This window comes from Microtus ochrogaster, unplaced genomic scaffold (assembly GCF_000317375.1).
Source record: "Microtus ochrogaster isolate Prairie Vole_2 unplaced genomic scaffold, MicOch1.0 UNK27, whole genome shotgun sequence".
In the NCBI taxonomy this organism is placed as follows: Eukaryota; Metazoa; Chordata; class Mammalia; order Rodentia; family Cricetidae; genus Microtus; species Microtus ochrogaster.
This window is the reverse complement of record NW_004949125.1, coordinates 5020945-5035297: the sequence shown is the minus strand read 5'-3', so window position 1 is coordinate 5035297 and position 14353 is coordinate 5020945. Positions and strand designations below refer to the sequence as shown.

The 14353-nt window shown below is 47.5% G+C and overlaps 2 protein-coding genes across 5 annotated transcripts in view; one reads left to right on the top strand and one right to left on the bottom strand.

Annotated features, from left to right (window-relative positions):
- The window catches only part of Cpsf4 (cleavage and polyadenylation specific factor 4), a 14099-nt gene extending 7477 nt beyond the window's left edge, over window positions 1–6622 (top strand). The window contains exons 4-8 of one of the 3 annotated variants that reach the window (XM_005368065.3): window positions 21–116; window positions 616–709; window positions 1430–1502; window positions 3056–3148; window positions 5734–6622. In XM_005368065.3, coding sequence (XP_005368122.1) covers window positions 21–116; window positions 616–709; window positions 1430–1502; window positions 3056–3148; window positions 5734–5802 — 425 coding nt within the window. In that variant the 3' untranslated portion in view covers window positions 5803–6622. Of the gene's footprint in view, window positions 1–20; window positions 117–615; window positions 710–1429; window positions 1503–2977; window positions 3149–5733 lie in introns of all 3 variants that reach the window. The other 2 variants (XM_005368064.3, XM_005368063.3) reach the window with 2 other exon arrangements.
- A 1147-nt stretch (window positions 6623–7769) lies between these two features.
- Window positions 7770–14353, bottom strand: part of Atp5mf (ATP synthase membrane subunit f) — an 8869-nt gene continuing 2285 nt past the window's right edge. For both annotated transcript variants that reach the window (XM_005368060.3, XM_026789722.1), the window contains exons 2-4: window positions 10982–11089; window positions 8546–8662; window positions 7770–7929 (exon numbers count right to left, since the gene is read on the bottom strand). In XM_005368060.3, coding sequence (XP_005368117.1) covers window positions 7901–7929; window positions 8546–8662; window positions 10982–11089 — 254 coding nt within the window. In that variant the 3' untranslated portion in view covers window positions 7770–7900. The remainder of the gene's footprint in view (window positions 7930–8545; window positions 8663–10981; window positions 11090–14353) is intronic.

The window sequence follows — 14353 nt, the reverse complement described above, 5'->3', positions numbered from 1 at the left end:
TGTGTGCACATTTCCTGCAGGGGAATGCAGCAACAAGGAGTGCCCCTTCCTGCACATCGACCCTGAGTCCAAGATCAAGGACTGTCCTTGGTATGACCGCGGCTTCTGTAAACATGGTAGGTGACAGGAGGCCTCCTTAGGCCCACCTAATCCCCAAGACTACCAGATGATCCTCTTGGGACATCACTTCCTCAGCCCTACCTGGCTCAGCAAACCTGACCTACTGGGGCCAGTGAGGCTGTTTGTTTGTTTGTTTGTTTGTTTGTTTGCCTTATGGCAGGTGTTGTACTGTATAGCCCACACGCTGGTTTTAAACTCAGTTCTTTTTGGGATTTCAGGTGGGTGCCATCACGCATGGCTGTGGGGCATTTTAGTACCCTTCATTTCCCTCGAGCCTCCCAAGGAAGCTGTGAGCATGGTGTTCCTGCTTGCACTTTTGATAAGCTCAGCATGGAGAGGCTGGGGTGCTGCACACTGTCCCCTGTGAATAAGAAAGGAAGTCAGCTTTTGAAGCTACACTGTGGCTCTCTGACCAGAGCTCTGACTGATAGTGGAACACTTAAGCATTGTCTCACTGAAAGGAAGTCTGAATGACCTGAATGCTGGGTTTTGCAGGTCCCCTGTGTAGGCATCGGCACACTCGGAGAGTCATTTGTGTAAATTACCTCGTGGGATTCTGCCCTGAGGGACCCTCATGTAAATTCATGCAGTGAGTATCCTGGTACCAGTTCTGCTGCTGCCCTCTGAGTACATCCTAGGTGCACCTTGGCTTTGGTTTCTGGGTGGTGTCCACCCTAGGGTCTGGGTAGAGCTGAGAGGTGTGGAGGAGCCACTGCTATGTCTGCTGCCGCTTCTACTTGGAGAGCCTAAAGGAGCTCTGTGTAGCCCAGCATTTAACCTTCCCTGAGCCGTGACCTTGAGAATCTAAGGCACACATGTTAACTTGGTAGTTGTGGATCTGAGCTTCTGTCTGAAGTAACATGGGGACTGACGAAGCCTTCCCTCCCGGTGCTGCTTTGGTCCACATTACCCAACCTGCAGCAGTTGTATAGTTGCCTGGTTTGTCCTGTGGTCCCTGCCTTACTTACTGAAGGCAAGTGGCCAGTGCTGCTACTAGTAGGTCCTGCTCCTTGATGAAAGCCCTGGAGCTTGCATCTGGTCCAGGGATGCCTGCTTGTCACCAAGTGTTTCTGTCCATTGTCAGGAGGGAAAGGAGCTTCCATGTATGATCCCTCTCCTGCACAGCACAAGTACCAGGATGGCCACGCCTTCCTTTAGAGCAGCGCTTGCCCAAGGGCTCCACCGTCAGTTCTTTGTGCCAGTCTCACTCTGTGTCTTAAACTCTGGGTTGTTTGCTGAGAGGGTAAGTGTAGTTTTCAGACACCGCCTGATCTGTCTCCTCTCGTGCCCCGTTGTCTTTTCGGACCAGCCCTCGATTTGAACTGCCCATGGGAACCACTGAGCAGCCCCCACTACCACAGCAGACGCAGCCTCCAACAAAGGTATTGTACCCTGGTTCCTCGCTGGCCACATTGGCCTGCAGAGATGGTCTAATTATCCACTCAGTGTGAGGTCTGCTATAAACCCCACTGGGGGGACCTTGTGAGGAGGGCAAAGAGGAAGGCAGGAGAGAGGTGATGTACCCTCTCATTGGGACAGAAAAATCAGAGCAAAGCAGTTTGCTTGTTTCAGAAATGGAGGGCAGCAAGCCCCAGAGTAGGTGGGAGATAAGTTCATGTAGCAGAGTCACCGTAAGCATGGGACTGTGCAATTGTGGCTCAGTGGTCTCTGCCTTGGGAACTGGGAGCAAGGGCTCAGGGGCTGGCCCACGTTTGGCTGTTCTTACTTCTGAGCCAGAACCTTCCCTTTACAAAGGAGGAAACTTGGCCTCCTGCAGGGAGTGATTTACCTGATGGGCTACTGCCAAGCAATGGCAGAAGTAGAGCACAACCAAGGTTGTCTGATAACTGGCCAGTGCTAGCATGGCTCCTGTGGGGATTATGGTCACAGACATTTATAAGACTAGCCAGCCCAATCCAGTGTTTATCCCTAAGCATAAGGAAAGAGAGAAATGCCATGGATAAATGGAGATGTATGTAGTGCTCAAACCAGGGCACCCTGGGCTTGCTGACAGGAGTGGGCCGTTAGGCCCAGGGGAAGGGCTGGCGTGCACAACAGGCAGGGCCTTAAGCAAGTCTCTACATCAGCTAACTGCCCTCCTGAAGCCTGACTTTGGCTGGCTGGCTGGCTTTTAAGTCAGCTACTACATCCCATTTTAGTCCTTCCAGTGCCAGAGTCTGAAGGGGCCTGCACAGACCCCCCCACACACACTGTCAGGAGATGGTGGCACCAAGGAAATCAGACTTCCTAAGGAAAGCCAGACAGTCCCTGGTGCAACTGATAGCCTGGGGGTTCATAAGCTCTAGCCTGACATTTCCTGGGTCAGAGCCAAGACGCCATCTGGTTGGAGGTGCTTTGCTCTGGAATCCCTACTTAAAAGCCCCACTCCCCTTTCCCATGTGACTCCCTAGAGGAGGGCCCTCTCAGCCCCTAGACTGCAGGCCAGCGTGTCAGGCTCCAACTGTTTTTCTGTGACTGTTGCTCGCCGTGTAGGCTGCTAAACATCTGGCTGAACCAAGCGTTCATCCTGACCTGAAGCTAGAACCTCAGAAACAAAAGTAAGGCCTGATCATGCCCTCACCCCACTGCCCAGAGACTTCCTCTTGTCTCTTCCATGTTTTCTTTTCTACTTTTAGTTCTCGTTTTTGTGTGTCTGCATGGTGTTTTTCGGACAGCAGCTCCTGCCATCATCACCAGAACTTTCTTTCCGGCCCACTCTCCTGGGGCAGGCCATTGCAGAAGCCCTCTTCCTGCTGGTCATGCAGGAGAGGTCCCGTCCTCTTTTTTTTCCGTCCCCACTGGTAGTCCGCGTGCACGTGTTTTCCGCAGTAAAACCGTGTTGTGTAACTCTTTCCAGCAAAGTAACAATCCGCCATTACAAAGGTCGTCCTCCTTGATCCAGTTAACGAGTCAGAACTCTTCTCCCAATCAGCAGAGAGCCCCTCAGGTCATTGGGGTCATGCAGAGTCAAAACAGCAGTGCAGGCAACCGGGGACCCCGGCCGTTGGAGCAAGTCACTTGCTACAAGGTGAGTCTCAAGGATGGGGTGGGGATCACTGGGGTACGGGGTAGAGTCTTCAGTTAGTGGTCATTCCCTCCCTCCTCAGAAGTGTTATTGCTGGTTTGAAGAGTGAAGGTGGGCCACTGTGATGAGCTAATCACCATCCTACTTCCTGTACTGCCAAGACAGGGTAGAAGAAGGTACACGTGCTGTTGAATGAGTGCACTGTGCTTTGAAGTGAGAATTTCCAAAAAAGGTAGAGGAAGAAAATGGAAATGCTTCAGGGTACAATGATGCTCAAAGCAGCCTATATGTGCATGCCAAAGGAACAGGACAAAGCGTTAGGCCTACACTGGTAGGAATTGGATTAGGAACACTCACCAGTCTATACAAGAAATGAACTCTTGAGTGATAGATGGCAGAGAGTCTCATGAGAATCTGTAGTTGCTTGCTAGACCTTATGTGAATATGAACTTGTGTTTGTATCTTTTGGTAAGAGCTGAAAGGTTAAAAACTTGAGGGTCTGCCATTGCCACCTGGCAGAAACAAACCCCCTCCTGCTCTGAAGGATATATCGACAGCTAGAGTTCTGAAGGATAAACTTGTGATTAAAAAAATCAGAAAATATGCTGGGAAATGTCCCACATGGTGGGGTGTCAGCAGTGACACCCACAGAAATAGATATGTGAGGACTTCATGTATGGGAGGTGGCTCAGTGGGTAAGACATTTGTTTTGTAATCATGGGGACCAGAGTTTGGATTCCTAGCACCTGTACATCTCAGGTGAGCATGGCAGCTTGCCTATCCAGCTCACTAGTGAATACAAGGTCCCAGAGCTAGGTGAACTCTAGGTTCATTTGAGACTCTGCCTCAGTAAAGTAGAGAGAAGGAATGCTGTGTCGCATGTGGGCTTGTATATGTAAGCCTGCACACACACACACACACACACAAATGCATAAAAAATACTAGAGGTAGTATCTACGTGTGCACACACATACATTCCTAGAGCAAGCCTGATCTACATAACATTCCATCCTCTTTTTTTTTTGTAATGTCTTAGGCTCATTCCATGGCTACACATGGAAATCTGATCTTTTTCAAAGGCTACATAACCACAACTTATTTCACCAGTTCTGTTAAAAGACAAATTATTGATGGCTCTTGTTCCTAACAATAGCACTGATTTGAATACTTGAGTATTAGTTAATTCTTGTATAATATCTACTGGCATCTGCTTTTTGCTGGAAGTTCTGAATCACAGGATGCTCATATACATGGCTTTAGGTAAGACCATGGCCTAGGGCAGTGCCAGACAGCCAGGCATTGTTTGATACCCTGCTCTACAGGTGGAGGGGGGGGGGGGGGGGGCAAGCATTTACGGAAAACTCAAAGGAAAGATGTGTGTGGATTCAAGTGCCCTAAGCTCGCTGACTCCACATCTCCTCTCCACTTTCTCTGACATAGTGGAGCTGGGGAGGAAGAGCTTTCCTGGTAATTTCTCAAAGACAGCATCCACTATCAGCTTAGCTGTCATTTTGCTCCCATTGATCACCATGCAGCAGTGTCTCCTCTATGAAGCAGACCCTCAGTTCCTGAGACTCTGAGAGAACAGGGCTCCCTACCATGGGTGTGGTATACTGTCCATATTAAATGTCTTGAAAGATTCTGCATTCCCTAGGACCAGCTATGGAGATAAGTGTATGTGCCAGGTCCAGGGAGTGGGGCTTCCTGGTGGTCATACCAGTCCAAGGGTTGGACTGGATGCTATCTAGACTACTCATCCACACAGAAGCCACATCTGAGTGGTGGTATGGTAGCACATGCCTTTAAACCAAGCACTTGGGAACCAAAGGCAGGCAGATCTGTGAGTTCAAGGCTAGCCAGGGCTATACAGTGTGAGACCTTGTTTCAAAGTGGGGGGAGGGTTAGAATAGAAAAGAAAAAGTACTGGATACTGACAGACTGCCACTAAGGAAGCCAGGACTGAGCTAGCATGGGCATGCAAACCTGATGGGAATCAACACAGAGTTGTGGTCCGCTGCCATCTCTTGCCCATTTGTTCAGTGCTAGGCCAACACTGCTGTTCACTTCTAAATAATTCTCTTTTGAGGCGGTACAAGAGCAGGCACTATAAAAGGGCTAAGTTAGGGTTAGTGATAGCTCTGTCAGGTGACACAATACCTTCTCCACGTTGAAGGACTGGCCCTTCGCTCTGGCCCTGTGATCAAAGCCTGTCCTCAGATAGCTTAGGAATGTAGACAAGATTCAGGAGAGAAAGCTTCAGACATAGGCCACCTCAGTGTTCTCAGCAATGGCTCCCTGAATTGGGGCAGGAGCCTGGTGGCTTCTGTCGGGTTGGTCCCTCCTATCTTTTCTAGGAACCCCAGACCTTACCAGCCCAGAGGTAAGGTGATTGGCCTGCCCTGTGGAGGGCCGGTGGGGGAGCTCTTTGCTGTGGGAGCCCCTGTTGGGCAGGTGTGGTGGGGCTGGGGAGCTGCTCCCCGTGCCTGCTTCATTGCCTCTTCTGAGTTCTTCACAGGCTGTAACTTGGTGGGCACTGCGTTAGCTTCCCAACTCTCATGCTTTTCTCTTTCCTTCCCCCATGTTCCCAGTGTGGTGAAAAAGGACACTATGCCAACAGATGCACCAAAGGGCATTTGGCCTTTCTCAGTGGACAGTGACAGCAGCTGGAATCCGGAGCAGCCTGAGAGCCATGCTGTTGGGAACAAGCACTTAGCTGCTGAATGTAGTGCTGTCAGGACTTTGGCTAGAGCCACAGGCACACCTGCCAAGGCTCCTTTTGAGGGGCCCTGTCTGTCCTGTCATTTTGCAGTAATTTTTTTTTTTTTTTAAGAAGGAACATATGCTTCAGTTGGGTCCCCTGAGCCAGAGTTTGCTTGGACGTCAGTGCCTCATTTATTGGACTCCCTGCATTCTGCCTCTTGGGGAAAGAGAAGCTGTGCTTCTTGGTCCTGTGTGGAAGATGGCCAGAATCTCCCATCAGAGGGCCTCATTAAACACCAGCACCTGGAGAGGATGGGTAGCTCATGTGGGGTTGTGGCCAGGTCAGCCTGCTTTCTCCATGTCCAGCTGAAACCTCAAGCTGTGCCTATGAATGTGACTTGAACAAGGGAGCCCTTCCTGACAAGCTTGGAGCATTCACTGCCTGGCTTGGCCTTGGCTTTTTGAAAGGTGTCAGGCTCCCACGCTGAGCTACTTTTCTGGGCTTGCTTTCTTGTGGAGCACCTACCTGACAGTGCTTCAGGTCCACCTTCAGCCAGTGCTGCAAACCACTTCTACATAGCTGACCCAGTTGATCTGCGCCTACCTCCTGCCAAGCAAGCTCTGTGCTGTCACTCAGACCCCTGTGGCATGCAGAGGCCACCCATCCTTGAGCCTAGAAAATGTGAATCCATCACCTGCAACCTGCTGGGCGAGTGGGCCTATCTGAGTTCAGTTAAAATACTTTTTATGAAGTTGATTAAAAAGCTTGGTTTTTAACCTATGTTTCATTACTTTAGGGACTCCTGAGGAGCTTCCCTTTTAGCAGATGGTCGATCTCACAAAGAGAAGTGACTGCTGCTGGAAAGGGACTTTGCACGGTACCTCACATTACCTTTGATAACCTAGTTGTCAAGCCAGTCCTTGCTCTATGTAGGCTCTATGCAGTGGGTATTCTCCCTTCCTCTCCTCCACTCCCATAAGGAATTAGTAGCTTGGCCTTAAATCTTGAAGAGACTGGAATGGTAAGTGTTCAGGTAGAGTGGTGAGCTTGCTTCAGGAAGGCCTGCACATCTCATTACCCATCCCCAAGGTTTCAATTCTGGTCATTTTACCAGTGCGCTGGTGGTCCTCGTGCAGAAAAGAAGGGTTGGTGGGCGCTTGAGTTATCCCCAAACCCCCTGCATTGTTAAGATGTCCAGGAGTAGGCTGGAGTGATGGCTTACTAAGTACAAGTACTGGCTGTTCTTCAGAGGCCCCTTGTTTGATTCCTAGCATCCTCAACCATCTGCAACTCCAGTTCCAGAGGATCTCAAACCTTCCTCTGTAGTACCAGGAACACAAATGGTGCATGTATACTCACACACACACAAGAGGAAAATACCCATACTCAAAATAAGCTGATCTTAATAGAGTACCTGGGTTCTACTCCCAACACCCATATGGCAACTCTAACTCCAGTTCCCAGGGATTCAATAACTTCTGATATTTGTGGGTATCAGACACACATGTGCACATATATACAGACATGCAAAGAAGATACCCATACACAAAATTTCTTTAAAGAGGCTGGTGTGGTAGGCCACATCTTTGATCCCAGTACTATGAAGGCAGAGGCAGACACTGAGCCCATCACATCCAGAGCTAAGAGATCTTCCCCCCCCCCAATTGTCATGAGTCAGGGTTCATGCTTTATGTTGTGTCTGCCAACCAAAGGCTACAGCACCTCTAAACAGCCACAGTGCTTATGGCAGAGAACAGGCCTCTGGACAGTTGAAACCCCAGGTGACATGCTGCCTCAGAGTGAGCTGGGACACAATCCCAAGCACACAGCGGTGTGCAGAGCCCACCGTCTTCATGAGCCAAAGTCCTGGGCTGTGTGACAAGGGTACAGGAGCACAGAACAATGACCACACCAGGCCAGCAGTACATGAACCAGTCACCTTTTATTGGGCACTAATTCTTAGGACATGAAGATCCAGACAGTTGAGTTCTTCATGGATGGGCACAGGAGAGGCTCTTATGCTCGGGTGTGTGGTCCCCTCATAATGACCTTCTTCAGTGGTACTTGCGCCGCCGCTCATGTTCTGCAGTTAGGAAAAACAGTCTGCTACCATGTGTTCCAGTGAAAGCACCGGAGAATGATGGCAACAGGCCACAGTCATGCCAACCCTTCCTGTACATTTCTTCCTGCCATTTGGCTAATTTCCCATGTATTAGACGGCTACGCTGGTATCTTTAATAGGCCCCCAACTAGAAGTATTGCCCAGGTCCAATAAGGAGCAGCCGGGAATCCCAGAGGCTGGTGTCCCCAGTCTGCCATCAGGCTTCACCCGCCTAAGACTAAGAGTAGCTGAGACTGAGGAGTCGCTGAGCTTTGCCAGAGCACTGTACTACCCAACCTACTACCATCTTCACATCAGCTGCTAGGAGGATAAGCTAGCTTTCAGCATTGTATAGTATGCTTCCCAAGCACTAAATTTAAACTTCAGGCTAATTCCAACTTATTTTTCCTGTGTTCTTTTTCATAGGCTCCTCACTTAATACCGTGTTATACATGCCACACTACTATAATTCCTGTAACCCTCCCAGGTGGACGGACAGGTAAGGAGCACCCAAAGCTCCACTGCTGATGAGGTGAACAAAGCCAGTCAACACCAGCCTCCCAGCTAACAGGAAGCTGGGTCATGCCAGAGCACTTACTGAGTTCCTTGTAAGAAATGCAGTAGCTGAAAACCACATAGGCTGCCAGCACCATGTTAATCCCCGAGATGCTGCCTTTCCGCACATTGATGTACTTGTTGTAATACCGGTCATAACCTGCAACAGAGGAAGTGCTTACTGCCAATAATGCTTCTGAGACAGTATACAGTAGCATCCCTTGGCTCTCTAAGCAACCCACCCTACACTTACTAATGACAGTGGACTGTGGGATTATGTCTCCATGACCCAAGACTAGCCCCAGAGCACAGGCCCACTTAACAGGGCATCTATACTTCCTTTGGCTTTAACTTTGTAGGTTTGTCTCAGCTTGTTATTTTTTGCTCCTGCTTCACCCCCAAGTTCAGTCTGGGACTCTTACTCTAATTCTGCCCCAGATTCCAACCCCCAATAAGGACCACGTCACCAGAGCCAGCTAGGTTGACTAAGCAAACCATTCTTGACAGCACTGAGGGCCTTAAATATAAGCAGCCAGGTGCATTCACCAGAGAGGGTATAAACATACTCTAAGTTAGTAAAAAAAGGATGAAATGAGTCAGGCGAGATAAGAAGGATCAAAGCTCAAGGGTATCCTCAGCTACAAACCAAATTTGAGGCCTGCCTACCTGAAACCCTGTCTTTCAATAAAAAAAGGCACCTCTGAGGTAAAGGCAAGAAGATCTCTTGAGTTTAAGGCAGCCTGGTCTACAAGTTTTATCCCAGTCATGGCTATATTCTAGTGTGAGCCAAACAACAAAACAGATCAACAAAATGGAGGCCTTGGCTAGGTATCATTAAAAATTTAAAATAGCGCTGGGCAGTAATGGTGCACGCCTTTAATCCCAGCACTCAGAAGGCAGAGATAGGCAGATCTCTGAGTTCAAGGCCAGCCTGGCCTACAGAGAGAGTTCCAGAACAGGCACCAAAGTTACACAGAGAAACACTGCCTCGGAAAACCAGAAGGAAAAAAAAAATTAAAATAGCAAGGACAGGCCGGGAGGAGCTATGAGCATAGGCCACATTAGTTTCCTGGACAGGTGTAAACAGACATTGGGGCAAAAGGCAGAACTGGAGGGAAACCTCAAGCCAGACCAACTCACAGGAAAAATAGCATGGGGTACCAGATTAGCAAAATGGGTATTTCTGAGGAGGCTGGAGGCCATGCATGACTCCATCAAAGATCTGACCAATTCTGAACTTAGTACATGCACAAGATGGACCCTTTAAAATGTTTTAGGAAGGCTTGAAGAAGAATGAGCATGATACAGGCTGGTGATCACCAAGATTTAAACTCATTCTTTTCTCAAAGAAGTCTTTGTTTGTTTGTAACTTTTTTTTTTTTTTTGAGACTAGAGTCTCATGTTTCACAGGCCAACAAATTTGGTAAAGGTGGACAGACACTAAACTCTAGATCCTCCTACCTCCAGCTTCCTACTGCTAGAAGTACAGGTGTGTGTAACCACACCTGGATTTTCAGTTTCCTCTAAGATAGAGGCATTGATCCAAAGCAATAAAATTATTTTTAGCTGGATATGGTGGCACCATTACCTGGGAGACTGAGGCAGGTTTAAGAAAAATTCGAGGCTAGCTTGAGCCTAATAGCCTCAAAAAATATAAAACATTTCCCAGGCTGAAACATCTCAAAGCTCACCTTTGTTGTTGCTTTGTGTATGTATGCAGATGGTATGTGCACACTCACGTTCACAGATGTGAGACTGTGGAGGCAGTGGTTGGCATCAGGCAGTATCTCTCCCCACCATGTCTTGAGACAGGTGAACTTGGAGCTCACTCAACTTAGAGCTGACCAATTAGCTAGACTTAACTAGCAGTCAGTGTGCTCCGGGAAGGGATCCTCCCTTCTCTGCCTCAGCACTGGAAGCACAGGCACACACTGTTTTTAACATGAGCACTGGGAACCCAACTCAGGACCTCATGCTTGCACAGCAACTGCATCACTATTAAGCCTCTTTCCTGGCCCACACAGTCAGCCTTTTTTTGTTTTGAGACAGAGTTTCTCTATATACAGTCCTGGTTGTTCTCAAACTCACAGAGATCCAGACATGTACCACCATACCCAGCTTCAGTCAGCCTTTGATAGGCTCATACAAATACAGAAATTCAGGAGTTAACCACCATCATCATCCCCTCTACAAAAACAATATATTTCAAGACACCAAAGCCTTTATCGGAGCCGGGTGGTGGTGGCACACGCCTTTAATCCCAGCACTCGGGAGGCAGAGGCAGGAGGATCTCTGTGAGTTCGGGGCCAGCCTGGTCTACAAGAGCTAGTTCCAGGACAGCCAGGGCTACACAGAGAAACCCTGTCTCAAATAAAAAAGAAAGAAAGAAAAAAGCCTTTATCGCCCAGATTAACTCATACAAAAACAAACCGGCACACAAGAGTATTGCTTTTGTCTTCACACCCATTAAGATACTGACCTCTCTGAAAGGCTCCCACAATGCCACTGGGGGTGAAATTCCGCATCAATATCCAGCTTGGCAGTTCTCCAAGTTTAACCTCCATAAGCTTCTTCTCCTTCAGTGGCACTGAAAGAAAAACAAAACAAAAATACTAAATAATCCTTCAGCAACACAGACAGCACTCTTCCATGTACCATTTCAACTGTTCATGCAGGTATACCAAGTATACAGGTGCTGCACGAGTCATTTTCTGAATAAATGTATCACAACAAAAATACTAGTGTAGGCCTAAGCCTATGTTATAGGGCTGTTTAGCAAAAGCTTTAAACACCAAGGCTGGAGAGATGGCTCAGCAGACAAGAACTCTGAGAACCTGGATTCAATTCCCAACATCCACATGACAGCCCATAACAGTCTAATCCAGTTGCCTTCTGGTCTCCTCTGACACCAAGCAAACGTGGGGTACAAACATGCACACACACAAAAGCACCCCTACATACAAAAAGTAAAATTAAAAAAAAACTTTATCAACCAACAATATGCCTGGCAGCTTACTGAGAATGACCGTAAGGAAGAGAGCTAAAGGCCACAAGAAAGAATAAAATGGAGAGCAGTTTAGAGCATTATAAAGCTAGCATGTAAGTCAAGCACAGTAGCACACACCTGTAATCCCAGGAGTTCCCACAGTTCTCAGGAAGTGTGGACAAGATGATCAAGATGTCAAAGCATGAACTACAAACAAAGCTATCTCAAAAAATAAAAATCCCGCTGGAGAGATGGCTCAGAGGTTAATAAGAACACTTTTCCAGAGGTCCTGAATTCCCAGCAACCACATAGTAACTCACAACCATCTATAATAAGATCTGGTGCCCTCTTCTGGTGGGTAGGCATACATGCAGGCAAAATACAGTATACATAATAAATAAATCAAAAAAAAATCCTAACATTTGCTTTATTCATTTAAAGATTTATTTTTAATAATGTGTCCGTGTCTGTGAGTAAGCATGTACACATAAGTACAGGTGCCTCAAGAAATGTGTCAGATCCCATGGAGCTGGAGTCACAAGTGGTTTGTGAGCCACGTTATGTATCAAGTGTTCTTTACCACCAGCCTGCCAGTCCCGCTTTACCTTATTTAGTCATCACACAGAGTTAACGATTACCCCACTATGAGAGGAATCTATACACCGGTAGGAAACAAATCAAACCTAACACCTTGTCTCCAAGCTCTGGAAGTCAATCTCAGGAGAGGTCTACCCAACCCCTTGGGATCTGTGCGTGAGAAGAATTGTTCTCTGACTTCCACATGCATGTTCTAGCATACATACGCTTGCACACACAAAATATTGTTTTTTTTTAATATTTATTTATTTATTTATTATGTATACAATATTCTGTCTGTATGCCTGAAGGCCTGAAGAGGGCGCCAGACCTCTTTACAGATGGTTGTGAGCCACCATGTGGTTGTTGGGAATTGAACTCAGGACCTTTGGAAGAGCAGGCAATGCTCTTAACCACTGAGCCATCTCTCCAGCCCCACACAAAATATTGTTAACAAAAATAATTATTTGGGGGGGTGAGATAGGGTTTGCCTGTAGTTTTGGAGTCTGTCCTGGAAAGTGCTCTATAGACCAGGCTGGCCTCGAACTCACAGAGATCCACCTGCCTCTGCCTCCCAAGTGCTGGGATTAAAGGCGTGCGCCACCACCGCCCGGCTCTCTCTGCCTTTCAAGTGCTGGGATTAAAGTTGTGTACCACCACCACCCATCAACAAAATTAATTTTAAAAAGCTGAGCATGGGCAGAGGCAGGTGGATCTCTGTGAATTCGCGGTCAGCCTGGTCTACAAGAGCTAGTTCCAGGACAGGCTCCAAAGCTACACTCTGTCTCAAAAAAACAAAAGAAAAGAAAAAGCTGAGCATGATAGTGCATGCCTTTTATCATCTTAGCACTCTGGAGACACGCAGGCAGAGATCTTTATGAGTTCAAGGTCAGACTGCTCTACCTAGTGAGTTCCAGGACAGACAGGGCTATATACAAACACCCTGTCTCAAAAATAAATAAAAGTAAGATTTTTATGAAGTTGGAGAGATGGCTAAGTGGTTAAGGACGTTGGCTGCTCTTCCAGAGGATACAGGAGGTTCAATTCCCAGCACCCACAAGGCTCACAACTGTCTGTAACTCCATTTAAGGGGATTTTACAGAATACCTTTTTTGTTTGTTTTTGTTTTTTGTTTGTCAAGACAGGATTTCTCTGTGTAACAGCCTTGGCTGTCCCAGAACTCACTCTGTAGACCAGGTTAACCTCAAACTCACAGTGATCCACCTGCCTGCCTCCCAAGTGCTGAGATTAAAGGTGTGCACTACCACCCCCGGGCACCAAATACTTATTTTTATTATATGTACATGAGTATTTTGCCTGCATGCATGAATGTACACCATACTCATGCCTTCTATCCAAACAGGTAAGAAGGCATCAGATGCCCTGGAACTGGAGTTAGAGATGAACCACCATGTGGGGGAACTGGGAACCAAAATCTGGTCATCTTTAAGAGCAACAAGCGCTCTTAACCATGGAGACATCCTTCCAGCCCAAACACCCCCACTCCCAAATCTTATGTGCTACTGATACACTTTAAAAAAAATCAATACTTAGGAGTCACAAACTCTAATTCCTTCACCAGAGTACAGAGAATAGGTTAGGTTATGTAAACTGATCTTATTCAAATGCCCCAGAGGAAAACCAGATGTCCAGCACACACCAACATAGTCCCGGATTGTGGGCCAGTCATTTTGTTCCACTAATCTTTGTTTCTAGAGACGAGGCAGGGTCTCTCCACAGCCCAGGCAGTCCAGGAACTTCGTGTGCAGATTAGACTGACCTTGAACTCAGAGGTCTGCCAGCCAGGCCTCCTGAGGGCATGAGCAGCAGTGCAAAACCTGCAAAGTTGTTTTCTGACCATTATAGTATCCTTATGGCTCTTCTGTGTATGGGCTCATGTGCTTATGAGCACACACACAAACACACACTCATGTGCCACAGGCCCTGATTTTAATTATTTTTCTGTCCTTCTTTCCTTCTGTTTTTTTTTTTTTTTTTGAGACTGTCTTATGTAGCCCAGGCTAGAACTAAACTAGCTGCAGTGTGCCACCTTCCAAGTGCTGGAACTACAGGTTTTATGTGGTGCTGGGAGTGGAACCCAGGACTCTGTGCACGATGAGCAGGCACTTTACCAACTAAGCTCTACTACACACCCCAGATATCTTTCTTGAATTAATTTTTTTTTTGGGGGGGGGGCATGTTGAAACAGGGTATTGCTATGTAGTACTGGCTGGCCTTGAACTCAGCAATTCCCCTGCTTCAGCTTCAAAAGAGCTAGCACAACAGTTG